The 19,828-nt window shown below is 37.5% G+C and overlaps 1 protein-coding gene across 2 annotated transcripts in view; it reads right to left on the bottom strand.

The window, feature by feature from the left end:
* OLFML2A (olfactomedin like 2A) overlaps nucleotides 1-19,828 on the bottom strand; it is a 156,260-nt gene that overhangs the window by 31,351 nt on the left and 105,081 nt on the right. For both annotated transcript variants that reach the window (XM_072429917.1, XM_072429916.1), the window contains 2 exons: nucleotides 12,939-13,115; nucleotides 11,456-11,711 (listed from right to left, as the gene is read on the bottom strand). In XM_072429917.1, the coding sequence (XP_072286018.1) occupies nucleotides 11,456-11,711; nucleotides 12,939-13,115 (433 nt within the window). The remainder of the gene's footprint in view (nucleotides 1-11,455; nucleotides 11,712-12,938; nucleotides 13,116-19,828) is intronic.

Below are 19,828 nucleotides of genomic sequence, written 5' to 3'. Positions count from 1 at the left end.
AGACACAAGAGACAGACGCCTTGAATTTCCATTCAGATCTCACCCTGGACAGACACTGCCAGACAATGGAGGACACATATTACATGTTTATATATAATTGACCATGGAAAAAAACATCTGGAAATTTGAATATCTAACACCCCCTGAAAATATTCACATAACAAGTTTATTGTTAGTGAGTAGTGGAAATAAGCTTTTTTTTTTTTTTTTTTTTTAATATAATTTTTATTGAAATTTTCCAAGACAATACAGTGGACATATACAGCAAAGAAATTATAAACAACAGAGTGTGGAGCCGGTTTTCCGCTTGCCCATCGCTAAAAAAGGGTCCCCAGTATGCTCAGGAATAATGATGAGAAGAAAAAAAGCCTGCTAATAGCCGCTGTAATTCCCAGTGCACGAGCACGCTTCAGAGCCTCAGGCAAAAGCTACCATCCGCTTCCGCTTCCGGCCACACCCCCCCGGAAATAAGCTTTTTATATTTGTATCTGCAGTTCGGGACAATCGATTTAAATATTTATTATTACTAATATTATATTATTAATAAGCAGTAGTTATAAAGCACTAACATATTACCCAGCTCTGTACATTAAATAGGGGTTGCAAGCGACAGATACAAACAATGACACAGGAAGAAAGAACCCTGCAGGGTGAAGCTTACAATTTCTATTGTGTCCCTCTGTCAGCCAGGAAACATGCCTCGTCCTGGGGAAAACCTGGGACCCAAGTTGCCTTTTGGGAAGTCTGCTGGAGATTCATGCTTCATTCAGGATTTCTCTCAATCCATGGAGAAGGTAATGGAAAAAAATTACTGACTGTCCTGGATTAAGGCTGAAGAAAAAAGACTTAAGCTGAGGTCACACATTCAATGTCAATTCGATAATCGTCTCATGGCCAATATCGGACGAGAATCTGGCGTGTGTACAGTGCGTGTCGTCCATCGTTCGAACGACCGTCCTGGCGGATTCAGGGACGATGAATGATCCTAATGTAAGGGAAAGGGGCGAGCATGCAGCAGGGTGCTGCTTTATCGTTCTCCCCCTCCCCTCTCCATAAAGCAGAACGGTGCTGTATATACAGCACCTGTTATTGCATCGTGCAGTCCTTAGTCGTGAAAGATCCTTTCCAACAACAATAATTGCATGTGTGTATGTAGCCCAACAGCTGTACAGTTTGTTTGAATAGAGAAGCCTGCCAATATGCTAACAGCAGAAAACAAAACCAATGTAAAGATGAATTACTACAGCTGGGAAAAAAGATAAAAATGCACAAAATTTTATCAGGGGAATTGGAGGGAAACTCTGCTAAGGACAAGCTGGAGCCAGGAGGAAGTCTGCCCTTCCACCAGGAAAAAAGGATCTGTTTGCAAAGTGACTGCTTTGTATTTGAGGCTCATAAAGCTGATGATGCAGATGACAGTGTGCCCAGCTCTGGAACGACTACTGTGGTTGTGGGATGATTTGAGCCCTGGTCTGCCAAGTACGTCATCAACACAAATGTGCAGGATTTTTTCATGAGCTCATTTGTCTCTACATTCACATCCGAGGAGGAGTGGCCAATGCATGACGGAGTAGGACGTGCTTCTCATGCACACCAATCTCAGCAATCATTTCATTGTTTATAATGCATGATGATATAGAGAACCAAACTCGGCGGAACATTGGACATATAGAGTTTGAAGGCCATCCTATCCAGTTGTTGTTAGACCTTTCATGGTACACACTAGATATGCGTAGAGCATTGAAAGCAATATTAAATTATCTGCGGGAAAATATTAAACCATAATGACCAAACCAAGAGTTACACATTTCTTCTGAATAAAAGAAAAGAAGGTAGGAACTATATATCCCGTGATCCATCTGACCCATCTTATCTAACAACAGCTCTCATTTTGCCAACAATATCGCTGTCATACTGGCCTATGGACTCCTTTAAGTAATGGAGATCATAGGGTTTTAACCACCTGAGCGTTACACTGATGTCTAGATTTCTGTACCAAAAGCGTCACAGGTTTTTATGAATTGTTTTTTAAATTGTAGACCTGTAACTTACAGAAATATGTTCGAACAGGGTTCTAGTAAAAATAATGAATATATTTCTCCGCTGACCGGCTTCTTGTGTTAGAAGCACCCGACGCTGGACGGAGAGCGACGTGGGACGATCAGCGGGACCTTGGCCGGCGGAACGCGGGATGCTGGCCGGCGGAACACGGACCCGACGCTGGAATATGGACCCGATGCTGGATGAGCACAGGTAAGTGGGATTTAAACGTAAGTCGAAAAAATACGGGCTTATCCCAAATAGCATTTTTTTTTAAGACGAAAAATTACGGGGTTAGCGGTTAGGGGGTTAATTATCTGGTGATCACTACCCATAGCGAAGAATGATATGACAAGTGAATCAGTTGCAGCGGGCCTATTAGAGTATTTATCTGATGTAACTGGAATAGGATACAGTGACTTGCTTTTAATTATACCTATTATTTTCCTGGTTGTGGGGGAAAAAATAAGCTGGAGTCCTCTTGGGCCCAGACAATATGAGGAAGTATGATGTAATTTTCTATGCAAACCCTATATATGGAAAATTTAAATTAGAATAATTATTTACACTAAGGCATATGCATTGTTACTGATATATGGAAAGTACTATAAAAGTGAAAAATATAGTTTAGGTTTTGTAAATGTTTTGGTTTTTGTTAGCTATGTGAATATTGGTGAGCTGAAAGTGAATTAGTCTATCTGCATTAGTTTAAAATAACATATTTATAAAGTTTACATTCTGCTTTGTATAATTAACATATAACCTGTGATATATGGATGTTAGTAGATGTTTTAGAGGATAGACATTATTGTGGGTGTTTTGAATATCAAATCAGTGTGAAGGCTACCAGAGGGAGTTCATGATAAGGTAGGGATCTTTTACATTTGTAAAATTTATAATAAATTAATTAATAGTATACAGTTTGAATATGGTCAGGTGGTATTTTTGCTAATCTCCAGGTTCACTACCTGAAGGAGATGATGGATTTAGGGAAGGGCAGTCTAGTAAGGAAATGTGTGCACTAGTTGAGAGGATACTATGATAGTATGTATTTAAATGGTGGGTGACAGTGAATATGTCCTAAAGATCAGGTCAATTAACATAAATGGTCTTGAGTTTACAGGAGACACATTTTAAGTCCTGTCAATTACCTCTATGTTTAAATCAATATTATACTTCTTGGCTTCATAGTACAAATCTGGAAACTAAATCAAAAGGTGTTTTTATAGCGTTCCATAGTATTCCATCACCTCCATATACTCTTAAAGAGTCAAAAGTCAACCCACATGGCAGGTTTGTGTTTGCAAAAAATCTCTATTTGTTATAGAATTTCTACTTTGGCATCATTTTACTTATTGAATCAAAACCCAAATGATGCTGCAACCAGATATCTATTGCAGTTATCTATTGAAATATACAGAGGATACTCTGAATGTTTTAACTTTGTAATAAATCTGGGAATAGATTCATCTTCTGGTAGATACCATGTTTACTATAATAATATAAATTCTTTTAAAAAAGTGTTGGGCTCTCTTTAACTTATAGATTGCTGGCATATGCTTTATCCTACTGTTAAGGATTTTCCTTTTTTCTCTGTAAGTTCGCTAATCCTTTTCACTCATTGACTATATTTTTGTAGGCCATCATGCATTAGCCTGGCAACATACAGCTACTATAGATCCATTTCTATGGTCTGACAATTCTTCAGTCAAGGTTTCTTTTTCATTACCTTGTACAAGAGCAATGGAATGGATATGGCATCCTAATGATTCCCTTCTTAAAGATACGGTCTGTATCCAAGCAATTAAAGATTCAATTCAGAATTTTGTTCAAGATCCTGCTAAGGCCCAAACTTCGCTCACAGTTTCAATGGGAGGCATTCAAATTTCTCAGAGAAGTCTTTATACAACATGGTTTAAGACTGAAAAAAGTAGAACCCAGAATTTTCAGAACTTGCTTTTAAAAATTCAGGAGCTTGACTACAAACATAAAGTTAATCTTTCTTCAGAATTTTTTTTTAAAGCTTACGGAGGTTCAGAAGCAGCTTTTAGCAATATATAATCATTCTTCTTAAAGAGCATAGGATTTTTTATCAATGTGGAAAAATGTGTGGTAGATTATTGGGTAGGGGTCTGTATCCAAGGTTAACATCAACATATATTCCTGCTATTTATACCAACCAGGGCCATCTTTATTATAAACGTAAAGATATTATATAAGATTTTCAGCACCACTATAAACTACCCTTATATGAGGGGGTGTTAAGGGGGTGAAGTTTCTGGCTTTGCCCCCTTCCAGATGAAATAGCAAGTTTCACGTTGTTGGAGTTATGTGCCGTCATGAAGTTTTTGTTTCTCCAGGGAAAGTCAGCAAAGGACATTCACACTGAGATGTCACAAACACTGGGGGAGAAGTGTCCTTACTACAGCACTGTCAAAACCTGGATATCTCGTTTCAAGACTGGGCATTTCACTGTTGAAGATGAGCCCCGCAGTGGGCGCCCCCAAACCTTAAGTGACCCGCCAGCCTGCGTCGGTCCATGAGCCGATTATTGGGGACTGGCGAATATCCACAAAAAAGAGAGCCCAGATACTTGACATCCCACGGGAGCGTGTTGGGTTTGTTATCACCACTATCCTAGACATGCACAAGCTTTCAGCCAAGTGGGTGCCAAATATTTGAACAGTGATCAGAAGAAGAAACGAGTTGAAGCATCCAAAGCCGTTTTGGCCCGTTTTGAAGCTGCACAGGTCTTTTTTTCGCTAGGGTTAGTGACCGAGGATGAAACCTGGCTCAACATCCATGATCCTGAAACCAAGGAACAGTCAAAAGAATTGCGCCACAGCGGACCCCGAAGTTCCAAGCCCAGAAATCGGCCCAAAAAAGTCATGGTGTCCATTTTCTAGAACAAACACGGTATTCTGTTGGTGGACTACATACCTCAGGGCTTTAGTATTACCGGACAGTATTATGCTAACCTCCTGGACCAGCTGAATGAGGCAAATAAGATGAACGCCGTGGAAAGTTGACCAAAGGGATCCTTTTTTTGCAGGACAATGCACCTGCGCACATGTCCAACATTGTAGCTGCCACATTGAACACCCTAGGTTTCCAGTTGGTCCACCATTCTCCCTACTCACCTGACCGGGCCCCTTCAGACTATTATCTGTTCCCGAAGAAACACCTGAAGGGGCAATGTTTGAGGACATTTCTGATGTCAAAGATGCTGCTGAGAGCTGGTTTGCGGCCCAACCAAAGGACTTTTATTTGAACGGTTTAGAAAAGCTGCAACTATGCTGTACCAAGTGCATCAGTGTCAGGGGGGAATATGTTGAATAAATGTGTTTTTTCATAACTCTGGCTCTCTTCTTTCTAGGCAAAGCCAGGAACTTCTCAGCCCCCCCTCAAACTGCTGGATATCCCTCAAAGCAACCTATGATGCTGGTAAATTATATTTCAGCCGACACGTGTTGGATTTTACCCCCTTTATGAGGAGGGATCAGGAATGCTTCAGATGGTGGAAAGAAAAAAGGATTCATGCATATAAAAGATGTCATAGACATGCATGCTTGTTCAGCTTTGATTATTTAACTAGCAAGAGGGAATTCCCCAGAAATGAATAATTCAGATACAGACAAATCGGGTATGGCGGGTTGGGAAATTGATATGGGCAAGACATGGAAGAGGAGACTTATGAGATGCCTCACAAGCTTTCGAAAGTTTCGCTCAACTCCTCTCTAGTTGAAGTGAACTTATAAGGTTTTAGTAAGGTTGTACCTGGTACCAGACCGAATAGCAAGCTATCATCCCTCAGTTTCCCCATTCTGTTTCAGAGGATGTGAGGAGGGGGGCACTATGGGGCATATATGGTTGTTGGGTCCAAAAGCTCAAAATTTCTGGTAGGAAATATTTGGGCAAATGTCCATAATTGTACAAACTGAGATAGATAAGATGCCAGAAGAGTAAATATTTAGCAAACTTGACCAACCACTTCCTAAATATACCAAAAAGTTAAATCAAACTTATACTACTAGATGCACGCATAACTTTGGCAAAGACATTGAAGAAGGTCTAAATCCTGCTAGAACCGATAACTACGAAAATAAACTGGGTAATGGTTAACGACAAGCTCTAGCACACTTAACAACAACATAGGTAAATTTGATCTAACTTAGGGTCCATGGATTACACATAGCTTAGTGTAAACAAAACCTTACCTGGGTTAGCTTCCTGACCAGAACACTACCAAAGCAAAAGTCCCCCTCCCCCCCAACACTCCCTAGTGTGTCCCTCAGTTCTGACCAACCCAAACAAGCTTTAAATATAGGAAACGGTCTTTTGATAGAACTAAGCCAACAATTGGTTACGTGCACATATGGGAGTTGTTTCTATTTATTAAGTTCAAAGATTATAGTTTGATCTGATGTCTTGTTGCACCTTGTATTCTTGTTTATGGTGTGTCCAATTGTTTACTTAGTTGCTGAATAGTTACACGTCCAACAGGATGTCATTGTTATAACGTGATGTGTCTTGCAATCTTTATATGTTAAAAACCAATAAAAAGATGGAAATTTAAAAACAAGGTAGATTGATATCATGAAATATAAACAACTTTATTATATGTTTGAAAAAGGAGGAAATATTTTGGACTGGGACTTTTTAGATGCCTATATAAGAAACAATGTACTGATTTGGTTTAAAATAGAATATATCTATAGCTTTATTAAGATAATACAAAAAATATATTTTTACAAGTGTGACAAGTGACAAGTGTGAAGTTTTCTGGATGAGTATGGAAGGAATGAGTTTTGACCTCCCGGATACCTTTCCAGAACCTTAAGAGGAAGTCAAAATTTTGGGCCAGGTGAATATAACCTGGTAATTTGGGAAAATAATCTGGAGATTGCAAATGCCAAAAAATGTAAAAGTGGATGAACTGAAGAATGTCATGCAGAGAAAGGGTTTATCTGATCAAAACTTTCCTGGTTCTGATATTCTTGTATGTCAGCTTTGTCTGTCTTTTGTCAGCTTCTCTGTACATTAGGATATACAGCTGCTTCTTCCAGATGTTCTAGGAAAACAGTATGAATCTAATGAAAAATAATGTTACCTACCTATTCAGAAGGGAGGGTGGCCTAGGTATGGTCAACCTGGTGTTATTGTTTTATATGCTGTTTATTAAGTTTAATTTTGGTAATTTGCTTGCAGAGAGCACTCTTAGATGCGTGGAAATTTTCCAGTCCTAGTTCAAGTCTTTTTTGCATGATAGGCAATAGGCTTCCTGCTTATGTTACCCTGAATATGAAAATACTGAAGCATAGGCAGATCAAAGTGGAATACATTAAAAACCTCTCAAGGAAAATTCTGGAGAGGCAGTTTTTGTCTTCAATCTTTGATGGGTTTATTGGCTTTAAGGGATTTCCCAAGCCCAGTTTTTAAGGGCTGACTTGGCTCTCCTTTTAAGGTAAACTGAGGGGACCTGACTTGGCTCTCCTTTCACGGTAAACTTTACTAGGTTATTTATCATCAAAGGCCCTCAAGAGATTGTGTGTTCCTGGGACTGAAATTTAGAAAAACAGAAAAGATCATTGAACAATTTCTGCACAATGCCCCTTCAAGGTAGAAGTTTACAAAAGGGTGGGAAGGGCTCCAGGTATTCCCTGTCTCAGTCGCATGAGTTATGCAGAGTGGGTAAATGGAGCATTCAAGACTTACTGGGATTTCAATTCACTTATTATTGTTAGTGTGGTGGTCCGATATTACACTTGGAATACACGGTGGCAGGCATGCAAATGGAAAAAAATCCTTCTGGTCAAGGTAGTGGTGAATGTTATTCTGTGCGCAGTGGGGAAAATTCAGGGTTTTGAAAAAGGTTGGAGAGAATACACTTTCAAAAGTGAAGCTGAGTGATCCAGAAAGCATTGAATTGACTTTTAAAAATCATTTGCTATTTGCTACCAAATGTCTTGAATCCTGGACCAAATCCATTCCAGGTTTGCTGGATCATCCAGCTTCAGCGACGAAAGTGTATTCTCTCCAGCCTTGGAGAGCTTTCATAAATCAGGGCCTTTGTGTCTGTCCCTTATAAATGCCTTTCATTATATGGTTAGATTTTTGAAAATACCATGATTGGTGAAGGGTTTGTGCTTCTTGGTCTTGCATGGTATAATATAGAAGTTTATGTGAAAATATATTTGCAATTGTTTCCTTGTTCATCCTTGAAATGAAGATGTGTATATTATTTTACATGGGTTTGGCATAATGCCTAATATTTTTTTTTATGTATAAATTGTAAATATTGAATATAGTATGTGATTGGAAGATCTTTTAATAAAACAGTTTACAATCTAAAGCTGCATACACATGTCAGATAATTTTTGTTGGTAAATGAACGATTAACAACAGATTAAAGTTTGTTAACAAATATTGTGAACGATTGTATAGTGCAGGATTCGGTATATGCTGTAACGATATGATCATTCAAAGATAATTGGCCAATAATGTACAGACTAGATGCAATCATTTGAAGGATGCAGGAAATGACTTGTACAGGAGGAAGAAAAGTAGACGAACTCATGTCTCTAAGTGATACAAAAGGAATGTACTCACAAACGATTGGTCATTTTGCCAACCAACCTTTGTCCAGAACCCTGTTCAATTACCTCTCTCTGCAATCTGCCTTTCCACATGTTCTCACGTAAAGAAAAGGTTAAGATACCTTGCCCCTGGAAGATCTCTGCAACACAAGAAGTTCTTCACTGTGATCTCACCCTAAGCAATGGGTCATATCAAATCCAAAACATGTGCCGCAATTATTGAATGCTTAAAAGATGAATACATAGTACAGGTAGGTATGCCATACAATTATTACACAAAAATGTGTTTTGGTTTATTAAAAAAATATAACATTTATTTTAAAAAGTGCAACTTTTTGTAAAATTGTAGAACAAAAAAATTATAGGCAACAATGGTACAAACCAAGGGAAAACAATTGCGCAGCAGTAGTAGCAACAACAACATAAGTGCAAAAAACAAATTTGAAGCATTCACCATTACAAATTGGTATTTTGGTGGTTTCATTGCCAAAACTAGTCACTTGGTTGAACTGAGTAAGGACAGTAGTGGGCTCATATTGTTGGGTTGGAGGGTAACTAGATACAGGAGGGAAGTAAGGCTGCTGGTACAGAGTGGAGAAGAAATAAGTAGGGTGTGTGTTTTGAATTGCTGCATGAACCCTTTTTTGACCACATCAGTGACGATCTGCTCCACTGCACATTTTTGTTCTGGGGTCATCTTCCTCATTTTGGCAGCTATGCTGAAGCCAAAGGCATCAAAGTCATTCTCTTGATGGCTGAGTATGGCAATAGCTTGCCTCAATGTTTGCTTCCTTTCCAAATCTTCTTGTTTTGTTTGTTGCTCACCATGCAGAGACTCCACCTGCTGCAACATCCACTTCGAGCTTTTCCAGCCTCAGCCAAAAAAAAAGCTGGAAGATTGTAGTGGATGCTGCAGCAGGTGAAGTCTCTGCATGGTCACTAGAGGAAGTCTGCAACAAAGAAAAGAAATTGGAACTTCTTAATATACCTGGTAACTCTTGGTATGTTCTCCTTTCAATTTCATGATACACCAGAGAAAGGGCTGGCCTTCGCTTCAGATTTTGAGGAATTATGGAACTTCCTAAATTGTGGAGAAGCATTTGATGTTAAACATGTAAGGATCACCGCACCTGAAGACAGTAGATCCTTCTATTACAATTACAAGAGTTTTTTTCTGCGCTCATGGCAATAGTGAATGTGCGTTATTGATATTGGATATAGGCATATATGACACGTCTGATGGAGGGGTCCTGGAAGCTATCTATGCCAGCAAAAGCTGGTCAATAAGCAACTGCACCTTCCTAGTAACACCCAAACTGTAGAGGCTATGAACTTTGTGATAGTCACAGATGACGCTTTTGCCTTACATGACAACTTGTTAAAACCATTCCCTCAGAAGAATTTAGACCAAGAAAAAAACTTTTTCAGCTACATGCTTTATCGTGCTAGGAGGGTGATTGAAAATGCATTTAGGATTTTAGCAAATCACTTCAGAATCTTTCATACTGCTAGAAATCTGTGCATGGAAAAAATTGACAAGATACTGCTACAGCGGCACACATGGCACCAGGGGAAAGCAGCAATTCACTGGTCTGATGGATCTATGCAGAATGCTACTGCATCAGCGAAAGAAAACTGTATTAAGTACATGCAGTACTTCAACTCAACTGGAGCAATGAAATGGCAGTATAGCATGACAGTTTGGCATTGGCCAAAATGTGTGTTTCACGGTTATAAAAATCTGTATAATTTTTATTTTTTGTAAACTAATTCTAAGCTTTCCGAAATTGTACAATAAAATTACTTGATGGTAACTTATACGGTCTTATGTCCTGAAAATCAGGAGTCTCAATAATGCTCTGTGTACTCGTCTCCGCACCATTGTCGTCATCTCCCAGGTTGGGCACACATTCTCTGCACCAGTTCTTTTTTGAACACCTTGTGCAAGTTTTGAATTTTCTGCTTCACTTAATTGATGCTGGCAGGATTTATGGTTTTGCACGGCTCCACCATCGCATCGAAAGCCTTCATTTTAGGATGCCTATTGCAATACTCCCCAGACTTACCTTCCCCAGACATGGATAGGATCTGTAGAGTTCAATGAACTCATAAATGTCTGGGTCTGGGTTGTTAAAAGCATCATAAGCATCATACCTTCAACATAAACCAAACACTCAAATAAATGACTAGGGAAAGGGAAAGCAGCAACACCTACCTTCTGAAAATGCTCCAACGAACGTTCTAAGAAATTTTATTAAAATGAAGGTTCATACGACCTTGAAAACCTTGTTTGTAAATGTGCAATTTTCTCCACAATATCCAGCGCTTGTGTTTCCTGTTCTGTGACATAATTTCTTTTTTTTGTAAGCTATACAAAACATGTCAAAGCCAAGTCAAAACAAAGAGACACAGAGGAGGATAGCAACACCTGAGCCAAAGTGAGCTGAAGTGTGATAGAGGCTATGGTAAGCATTCTGGACAGGGCAGAATATGATAGCATCATAGTCATATATCATTCCTTACACTGTCCTGTAGTTTTTCATTCAAGGAAACAACATAGAAAGCTTAACACTTTGTTGCATATGCAACAAAGTTAAAATTTGGCTTCTTGTTTAGGTCATCAGTAATATGTCACAAAAAAAGAAAAAAAAAGGAAACATGACATCATGCACAGCAATGCCTAATAGAGCCTAATGGAGAATCTAAACCTTCCACTATTTTCACATTTCTAAAACAAAAAAATATGTGTTTCCAGTGAAAACAGAGACAGTCTAGAAAGCTGTGAAAAAGGGGGATGTGTTTTGTAAAACAGTTCCTACCTCTATGGTTTGGTATGCTTTCAGCTTCTTCATGTCTTCCTGCCTTATAGTAAGTGACCCCTCGTATAACTATAGGTTGCAGTGCAGGTGATCTAGGTCTCACAGTTGGTTGAGGCAAAGCTGGTTTGGCTTTGTTACTCTCTTTCCTGGATTTCTCTGATTTTTGTACCTTCTCTTTTGCCACTTTAGACAGTGATTTCTCCCCAGAGTTTTTCTTGGCAGTGGAATATTTGATATTTTTTGTTCCAGCTGTGTCCTGCAGAATTGCAGTGTTTAAAGACAGTTAAAACATTTATGTATTTGAGTTTAAATCTAAAGTCATTACCTGACACTGAAATAATTATATTTGGTTGACAGGGTAAAGGACTAAAGCATATTTATGCTGCAAAATTAAGTTTCACTTTGCAAGAATATTTTTACCTGGGTGTGCTATCATCTAATCATGTGCAAGCAAAAATCCTGGTTATATTTTTCTTGCACGTGATTGGATTAAAATGCAACTCATTCACTGAAGATTTGAGCATCTGAGCTAAGTCTTCTAGGGAACTTAATGTAACCAAAGTGGCATTTTTAAGTAGAAATCAAGTGAAACAGGAGGATTAGGTTTTAACTTTTTAGGTTTTATGAACATCTAACAGATACTGGCATTGTTGTAAGATCAACATAATGCCATTTAGAAAGACCAACAAAAACATATTTGGGTGGCCATTAAACATGGCTTCCTTTACAGGATCCAAATGAATGCAGCAGGTATCGTCTCAAGGTACACTTGATTCCTGTGGATAAGGGCCCAGATCCCACTGTACCCTATCATTTTCCAGGTCAGTCTCTTTATCTTATCCCCGTAGATGGGTAAAGATGGAGTGCAGCACAATGGTACTCACAATAAATACTAAAGTGTTAGGAACAAAAAAATGTTAAACATACAGCACCGTAAAAGAACAAATGTGTACAGTATATAAACAAAACCATAGGAAAAAGGAACCTTTGCAATAAAATTAGATTTTACATTTTTAAAGAGCCTTTTAGAAATAAAAGGCTATTCACTACGGTGATTAAGATTGCGAGCCCTTCTAATCGTCACAGAAACTGTCTGAATGCTGCCTTTATATGTATTTTTGGAATTACTGACTGAATGTTTTAATGTCATAGTCTTTTAATGAATCCTATTATTCTTGTGTCAGTTTGAATTAATTTTGCATAGTTACTGGGCTAACATGAAACATTCAGTATGAGCAGACTTCTATCTAAGCAACATTACATACTAACAAGCTACAGCATGGTCCTTTTAGCTAAAAACTGGACGTTTCGGGTCATTAATTTAAAAAAATACTTCATTGTAAATTTAAAGAATTAAAACCAAGTCAACACCTAGAGGAAAAAACAGTAAAAGAAAATCTTAACTCCATTAACCTAAAATACAGAAAAACTAAGACAAAACAACAGTGTGGATTGGCTCCATTTTTGTTAGTGGGTTTTTTACCTGTACTTTGTTTTCGGGTGCATCCTTCTGAAGCAATTGATAGCCCAGATTGGAGATTTCCTTCTTTATACTCATCATAATGTCAGAATAGTTATCATATTTCTTCATCTGGTTGGAAAGGTTTATCACGCTCTCCTTCATAAAGTCATTTTCACGAGTTAAATTTGTTTTGATAGTCTAAAATCAAATATTAAAAACATATAATAATACTTGCAATAGTATTTTGCATGTGTGCTCTTTAAAACCCTTGATACATTTTAGATATCCCAACTTCCAGACATTCCTGCCTTAAAAAATAAATATTAAGGGCTTGCTTACTTTTGGCTTGTGAACCAAGTGGCTTTGAATAAGTGGAGTTAAAACAAAACATTGGAGTTGTGTTTTTGATACTGTGTTTTTGTTTCGTTTTTGTGATATTTGACTGTTGGGTGGCTGTAAATCTTTTTTTGAGTTTTTTTGTTTGTGTTTTGTGTCGTTATTAATTAGCCTTTAAATACTTTTTCTGTCAGTTTTTTAAAACAGCTTTTTTCCCTTTTTTCTGACCACTAATAAGGGGAGGCGATATATGTTCTGTGTAAACTCACCTTTAGTTTTCTCACTTTTGGATTGTGAACCAAATGACTCTGAATAATTGGAGTTAAACACAAGAGTTGAATCTAAAGGCGTTAAATCTTTAAAGGATCTAAAAACTGTAAGTAACCTAATAAAACTCCCTGAAAATAATATAAACTGTAACTTGGAAAATAAGTGGCAGCAAGGTGGAATGTTTTGTTCAGTGCACAGTCTGCCATATGTTTGAACAAACAACAGCAACAGCTCCAAGATGAAAATCACTGTGACAGATGTGAGCAAGCCACCCTTCTGGAATCTTGCATTAGAGATCCGGAGGAGCGCATTGCAACACTGAAATCACTTGATCACCTTGAAAGGGGCCTTCTGCTCATTGAGCAGATAGTTAATGGGATAGATTTGGAGAGTGGAGGGATAAATCAGCATGAACAGGTATGGAGCTAGGTTACTGAAAATAGAGTGGTATGGGCTTCCAGAAAAGGAAAGCAAACCTGTTTGAGTACCCTAAAAAATTTGCAAAGTTATGTGAGGTGTAGGTGGCAAACCCAGAGGTGGCAGCCCTAGATGTTACTGCTACCCCTAACAGCCCGGAGGGCATCCCATCTAGTAGTTGTGGGAAAGCCAATTCAGTAAGATATGGCCAATTTGTTGTTGGGTGGGACAGTTAATAAGGTGAAAAAAGGGGTCAATCACCAGTTAAAGGTGGATTGGGGATAGCTTTCCCATGTTACACACAAACATTGGAGTTGTGTTCTAAAAAAAGAAAACACTTTGGCAAACACTGCTGGCTAATGCAGCAATAGTTTAAAGAGTCTGTTCACCAATGCTAAAAGTCTAGCAAACGAAATAAAGAAGTTGGAAGCCTTAATGAATGAAGAGCACTATGACTTAGTTGGTATTGCTGAATCCTGGCTTTGTTCTTCACATGACTGAGCAGTAAACATTTCTGATTATAATCTCTTTTGGAAATACAGAGTAAAACAAAAAGGGGGTGGTGTCTGTCAGTATGTGAAAGGTGATCTGAAAGGAAATGTGAAAGAAGAATTGGTTGATGGAGCATGTGAAAAGGTTAAAACATTATGGGTGAAGTTGCATATGGTAATGCATATTAAACAGATCATTTTTGGAGTCCGTTTTAGGTCTCCCCTTGCTATAGAAGAAATAGAGAATCAATTACTTGAACAGATGGAAAGGGCTGCATAGGCTGGGACAGTGATAGTAATGGATGATTTTAACTACCCTGACATTGACTGGGATATTGACACTACAGGGGTAGCACAAAGGCAGACATTTATGAATTTATTACAAGATAATTTTAAGGTACCGGTTTTAGAACCCCCTTCTAGAAATGATACTCTACCGGACCTAGTTTTTTCTAACAATGCAGTGCTTATAACAAACATGCATATATAAGACAATTTGGGTAGCAGTGACCATAATATGATTTCATTCATTGTAAGTTGTAAACAGGAACAAAAAACAGGAAAGATAAAAACTTTTAATTTTAAGAGAGCAAATTTTCCATTGTTAAGGATGGCTTTCCATGACTGTGACTGGAATGGAAATGTTTTATGTTTGTTCTAAACAAAATATATTCCAATGGGAAATATGTTTAAAAGGCTAAATTTAAAACCTAAGCTAATGTTAAAAAAGCCATAAACAATAAGAAAAAGGCATTCCAAAAATATAAAATGAAGGACCATCTTCATAATTTAAAAATTATTATAAAATTAAAGAATGTAACAAAATATATCAAAAGGAAATAAAATGTGCAAAACCTTAATATGAAAGACAGACTGCAAAAGAAAGTAAGGCAAACCCTGATTTTTTTTTAGAAATATTATAGCAAAAAGATCAGATCTGAGCATGTAGGCCTCGTAAAGGATGTCTCCGGGTTGGTAACTGGGAATAAAGAAAAGGCGGATTTATTAAAAACTTTTTTAGCTTTATGTACACAAAGAAAAATAGCAGCACCCAAGTCTAAACGTCCCATAGCAATGTACTGCCTTAAACGAGCCACAATGGTTCAAAACTGATATAATGACTGAGAAACTGTTGAATAAAATTAAGGTTGATAAAGCATCAGAACCTAATTGATTACATTCATGTGTCCTCAATGAGCTGCGCTCAGTTATTTTAAAACCATGGTTTCTAATTTTTAAAGACTTTTTAATCACTGGCATGGTACTAATGGATTGGCCAATGTGTTTCCTATCTTTAAAAGGAGAGCTAAGTCATTACCAAGTAACTACAGACTGGTAAGTTTAACTTCTATATTTGGAAAGGTTGTAGAGAGTTAAAGAACCACAAAGAGGAGTTTCTGATCGAAATTATATTATAATATATTTTGATATTATAAGTGATAGCATAAATTCAAGAAACACTGAAGTTGTCAATCAAATTCACTCTTCTCTTTTGAGTAGAAAGTGGAGTTGCAGTTGTTATAGTATACTTGGACTTTGCTAAAGCATTTGACACAGTACAGCACTATGCAAATTAGGGTCTATAGGTAAAGAAAATAAATCTGTGCATGGATAAAGAACTGGCTTAAAGACCGCATCCAGAGAGTAGCGATTAATGATTCATACTCTGAATGGTCTAAGGTTATTAGTGGTGTACCCCAGGGTTCAGTGTTGGGACCTTTACTGTTTTAACATCTTTATACATGACATAGAGTTTGGGATTAAAAGTACCCTTTCTGTGTTTGCAGATGACACCAAACTATGTAATGGAAGTCTATACAGGATGTCTATAACCTACAAATAAGCCTGGATGTACTGTTTGATTGGGAAGCCCAGTGGCAAATGACATTTATTATTTAGAAATGTAAAGGTATGCGCTTGGGGGCCAACAACATGCATGCTTCATACTGTCTAGGGGAAATACATTTGGGAGAGTCAGAAATGGAAAAGGATCTGAGGGTTCTGGTAGAACATAGACTTAATAATAGCACGCAATGCCAAGCTGTAATATTTAACGCTAGCAAAGTATTTCTTGTGTTTCAGAGATGAAGTCTGCAGAGATGGAGACATAATTCTTCCCCTGTACAAATAACTGGTCAGACCACATCTGGAATATGCAGTCCAGTTTTGGGCTCCAGTTCACAAAAAAATATTGTGGAATTATAGAGAGTGCAGAGAAGGGCAACTAAATGAATAAGAGGAGTGGGTGAGTTTAGCTATGAGGAGAGATTAGCTGAACTGAATATATTCTCCAATGAGACGGTTAAGGTATCTGTTAAAGTTTTTTTAACAAGTACTATCAAATACTTAAAAAACTAAAGTCTTTTCTAGAAGCACAGAATATAACTGGGTATTAAAGTTTTAAAATAAGGATAACAGAGACAGTTGATCCAGGGAACATCTAATTGCCTCACTGGACCAGGAAGGATTTTTTTATCCCCTGTTGAAGCAAATTGAATCAGGGTTTTTTTGTCTTCCTCTGGGTCAACTATGTCTATAGGGTTTTTATCTGGAATATGCTTATTTCCCTAGTGGTTGAACTTGATAGACCAATGTCTTTTTTCAATTTACCTATGTATTTCAAATGATTTCAACCAATAATAATTTATGGTGAATTACACATATTTGTATTGTGATTTTGGAGGTAAGAAATTAACTTTCCACAAGTCTTGAAATATTGATTATAGCAAGTTAGGGAGGAGTACAAAAGCGTATTTAAGTAATATTTTAGGATATAAGTTCTGGTGTTAGTGTAGTTCAAAATCTGGTAAACTTCAGACAAGTCCACCAAAATGTTTATAAATGTTCCAAGTTTATTACTTATTGTGATTTGGAATAGTTTGGGGCTAAAAGAATAGTTGCCCAATACACCCTAAGACGTACTTTGCAGTTAGCCTTCACAATTTTAGTATTGTTGGATAAGGATGATGTTCCCTTTTATTTTATTGCCATTCTACTAATTGTTTCTAATTAGTAGAATGGCACACATTCACAGCACACATAGTAAAATCACACATACGGTACACAACACAAACACAATGTAAACAAATGTTATATTGCAATCTGATTGTCATACATTCTCTTATTACCATTTTAACATCCATGGTAATTTGTTAAAAAAAAAGAATAAAAAGTTGGAATATGGATTTGATATTCCAAAATATTAACCAGTAGTTTTGTGTTAACAGTCCCTAGCAATTTAGGAGTTTGTTAACACATTTGAAAAAAATCTGGGAGTGTCAATGATATTAACAATTACACATGTAATGTAATAGTACCTCTGGATAAAATATCACAAGTTCAGATTTTAGAGTATATATTTATATATAGAGAATAATCAATGTCTGGTTCTAGTGAATGAAACAGGCAGGGGCTTAGAATGTCAAGCCCGTTATTGGGTTCAATCCATATTACTAGATCTATAGGCAGTGAGGAACAAACCTAGGATTAAATTTAAGCCCGTTGTAGTAGGTTGGTTGTTATTAATTGCTAATAAAATATGTGCAAAATACTAAATTGAAGAAATGTACCGTATTTTTCGGACCATAAGACGCACTTTTTTCCCCCCAGAAGTGGGGGGAAAAAGTCCCTGCGTCTTATGGTCCTAATGTATCAAAATGTATCCTTCCCAGCTGCTGTCCCGTCCCCCCTCTGCCTTTTCTCCTGTCTCCAGCGCGGCCAGAGTGACTGTGTCTCCTGTATCTTGCTCCCGGCGTCCTCCCACTCTCAGCATGATTGGCTGACAAAGTCATGCTGGGAGCATTCTCCTAACATGACTTTGTCAGCCAATCATGCTGAGAGTGTTCCCTGAATCACTCACAGCACACATAGTAAAATCACACATACGGTACACAACACAAACACAATGTAAACAAATGTTATATTGCAATCTGATTGTCATACATTGTATGACAATCGGATTACAACTGAAAGGAAATACTCACCCAGTGTCCGCAGCTCTGCTTGCTGGTATCTGTAGTGAGATGTATAACACAATGCAGAAATCCTAGATTGTACTGTGCATCTCTCCATAGATACGAGCAGCTTCCAGCCTGTGCCTGTGTCTCTGTGTGAGGCAGGGAACCCCCCCCCCCCTCACATCACTCGGAGGATGAGTCATCTTCCAGTGATGTGATTGGTGATGTATGGGGGTGTGTCAGGGAGGGAAATTTAAAGGCAGAGTACAATGTAATCTGCTTCTAAATGGTTTTTACAGTACAAAAACACCACACAACATAAAAATAAAAGTACCGCACATTTTTAATTTTATTTTTAGATTACATTGTTGTCTATTATTTCATTATTGTTTTAAATTATTATTTATATTTATGTATTATATTATAATTTATGATTTTAATATAATAAATAAATATAATTATCATACCCGGGAGTTAATCCTAAGAATAACAAGCCCACAATACAAACAAAAATTTCTATGCAAAAAAAAAAAATAGGATAGGATTTTATTAAAAGTACATTTTTTTTTTTACATGATTGTGTGTTTCAAACATTTTTTATATTCATGATATCTACTAGACCCTTGTTCGGACATATTTCTGTAACTTACAGGTCTAAAATGTAAAAAAAAAAAAAATTTCATGAAAAACAGTGTAACGCTTTTGGTACAGAAATCCAGACCTCAGTGTAACGCCCAGGAGGTTAATGTCTTTTGTTATAAAAGCAGAATTAAAGGGGCATTAACCCCTGTTTGTTTACCTGTCGTTTATAGGTAGGTAAGCAGAGAGGGGGTTTGGGCAATGAAAGCGCCCTAATACTTACAGATTCCATGATCCAAAGGGGTCCTGGTCCAGTACCGGATGCCCCGACATGGACGAGGCTTGCTGTTTGGTCCACCTTGATGGCGTCCTACGGAGTTCACAGAAGAAGCTCCAAAGATTTCCTGGGACCCAAAGCTGTCCCTCGTCATCCAATCAGTGAGCGGCGTGGGACACGTGATGACGTCACTGCACTGTGAGGAACTGAGCTTTCTAGATTCTGACTCTAGCAATGAGGAGTTCTTGGGGTTCTCATAAAACGAGCAGAACCTTTACCGTAAATCTTCAACTTTATTCTATTTTATTTCTGAAGTCTCTCGTTATTGTGTTTTACAGTAATTTTGTCTTTTGCTGACTTTGTTAATAATGGTTCTAAATGCTGCTGTTTACAGGGTTTATTACATGTGTTTATGACTGTGATGTTGGTTTTTAATGCACATAAAATATTTTAGGACACTATTTGTTTCAGAATCTTTTTTTTCTTCATTTCCCTTCTCTAAAAAACTGGTGCGTCTTATGGTCCGAAAAATACGGTAATTCTCCTCAACAACATTCATACTTAAGGGTATATACAGTTTGTTTA

Source organism: Pyxicephalus adspersus, chromosome Z (assembly GCF_032062135.1).
Source record: "Pyxicephalus adspersus chromosome Z, UCB_Pads_2.0, whole genome shotgun sequence".
NCBI classification, from domain to species: domain Eukaryota; kingdom Metazoa; phylum Chordata; class Amphibia; order Anura; family Pyxicephalidae; genus Pyxicephalus; species Pyxicephalus adspersus.
This window is presented reverse-complemented; position numbering and strand designations above follow the sequence as displayed.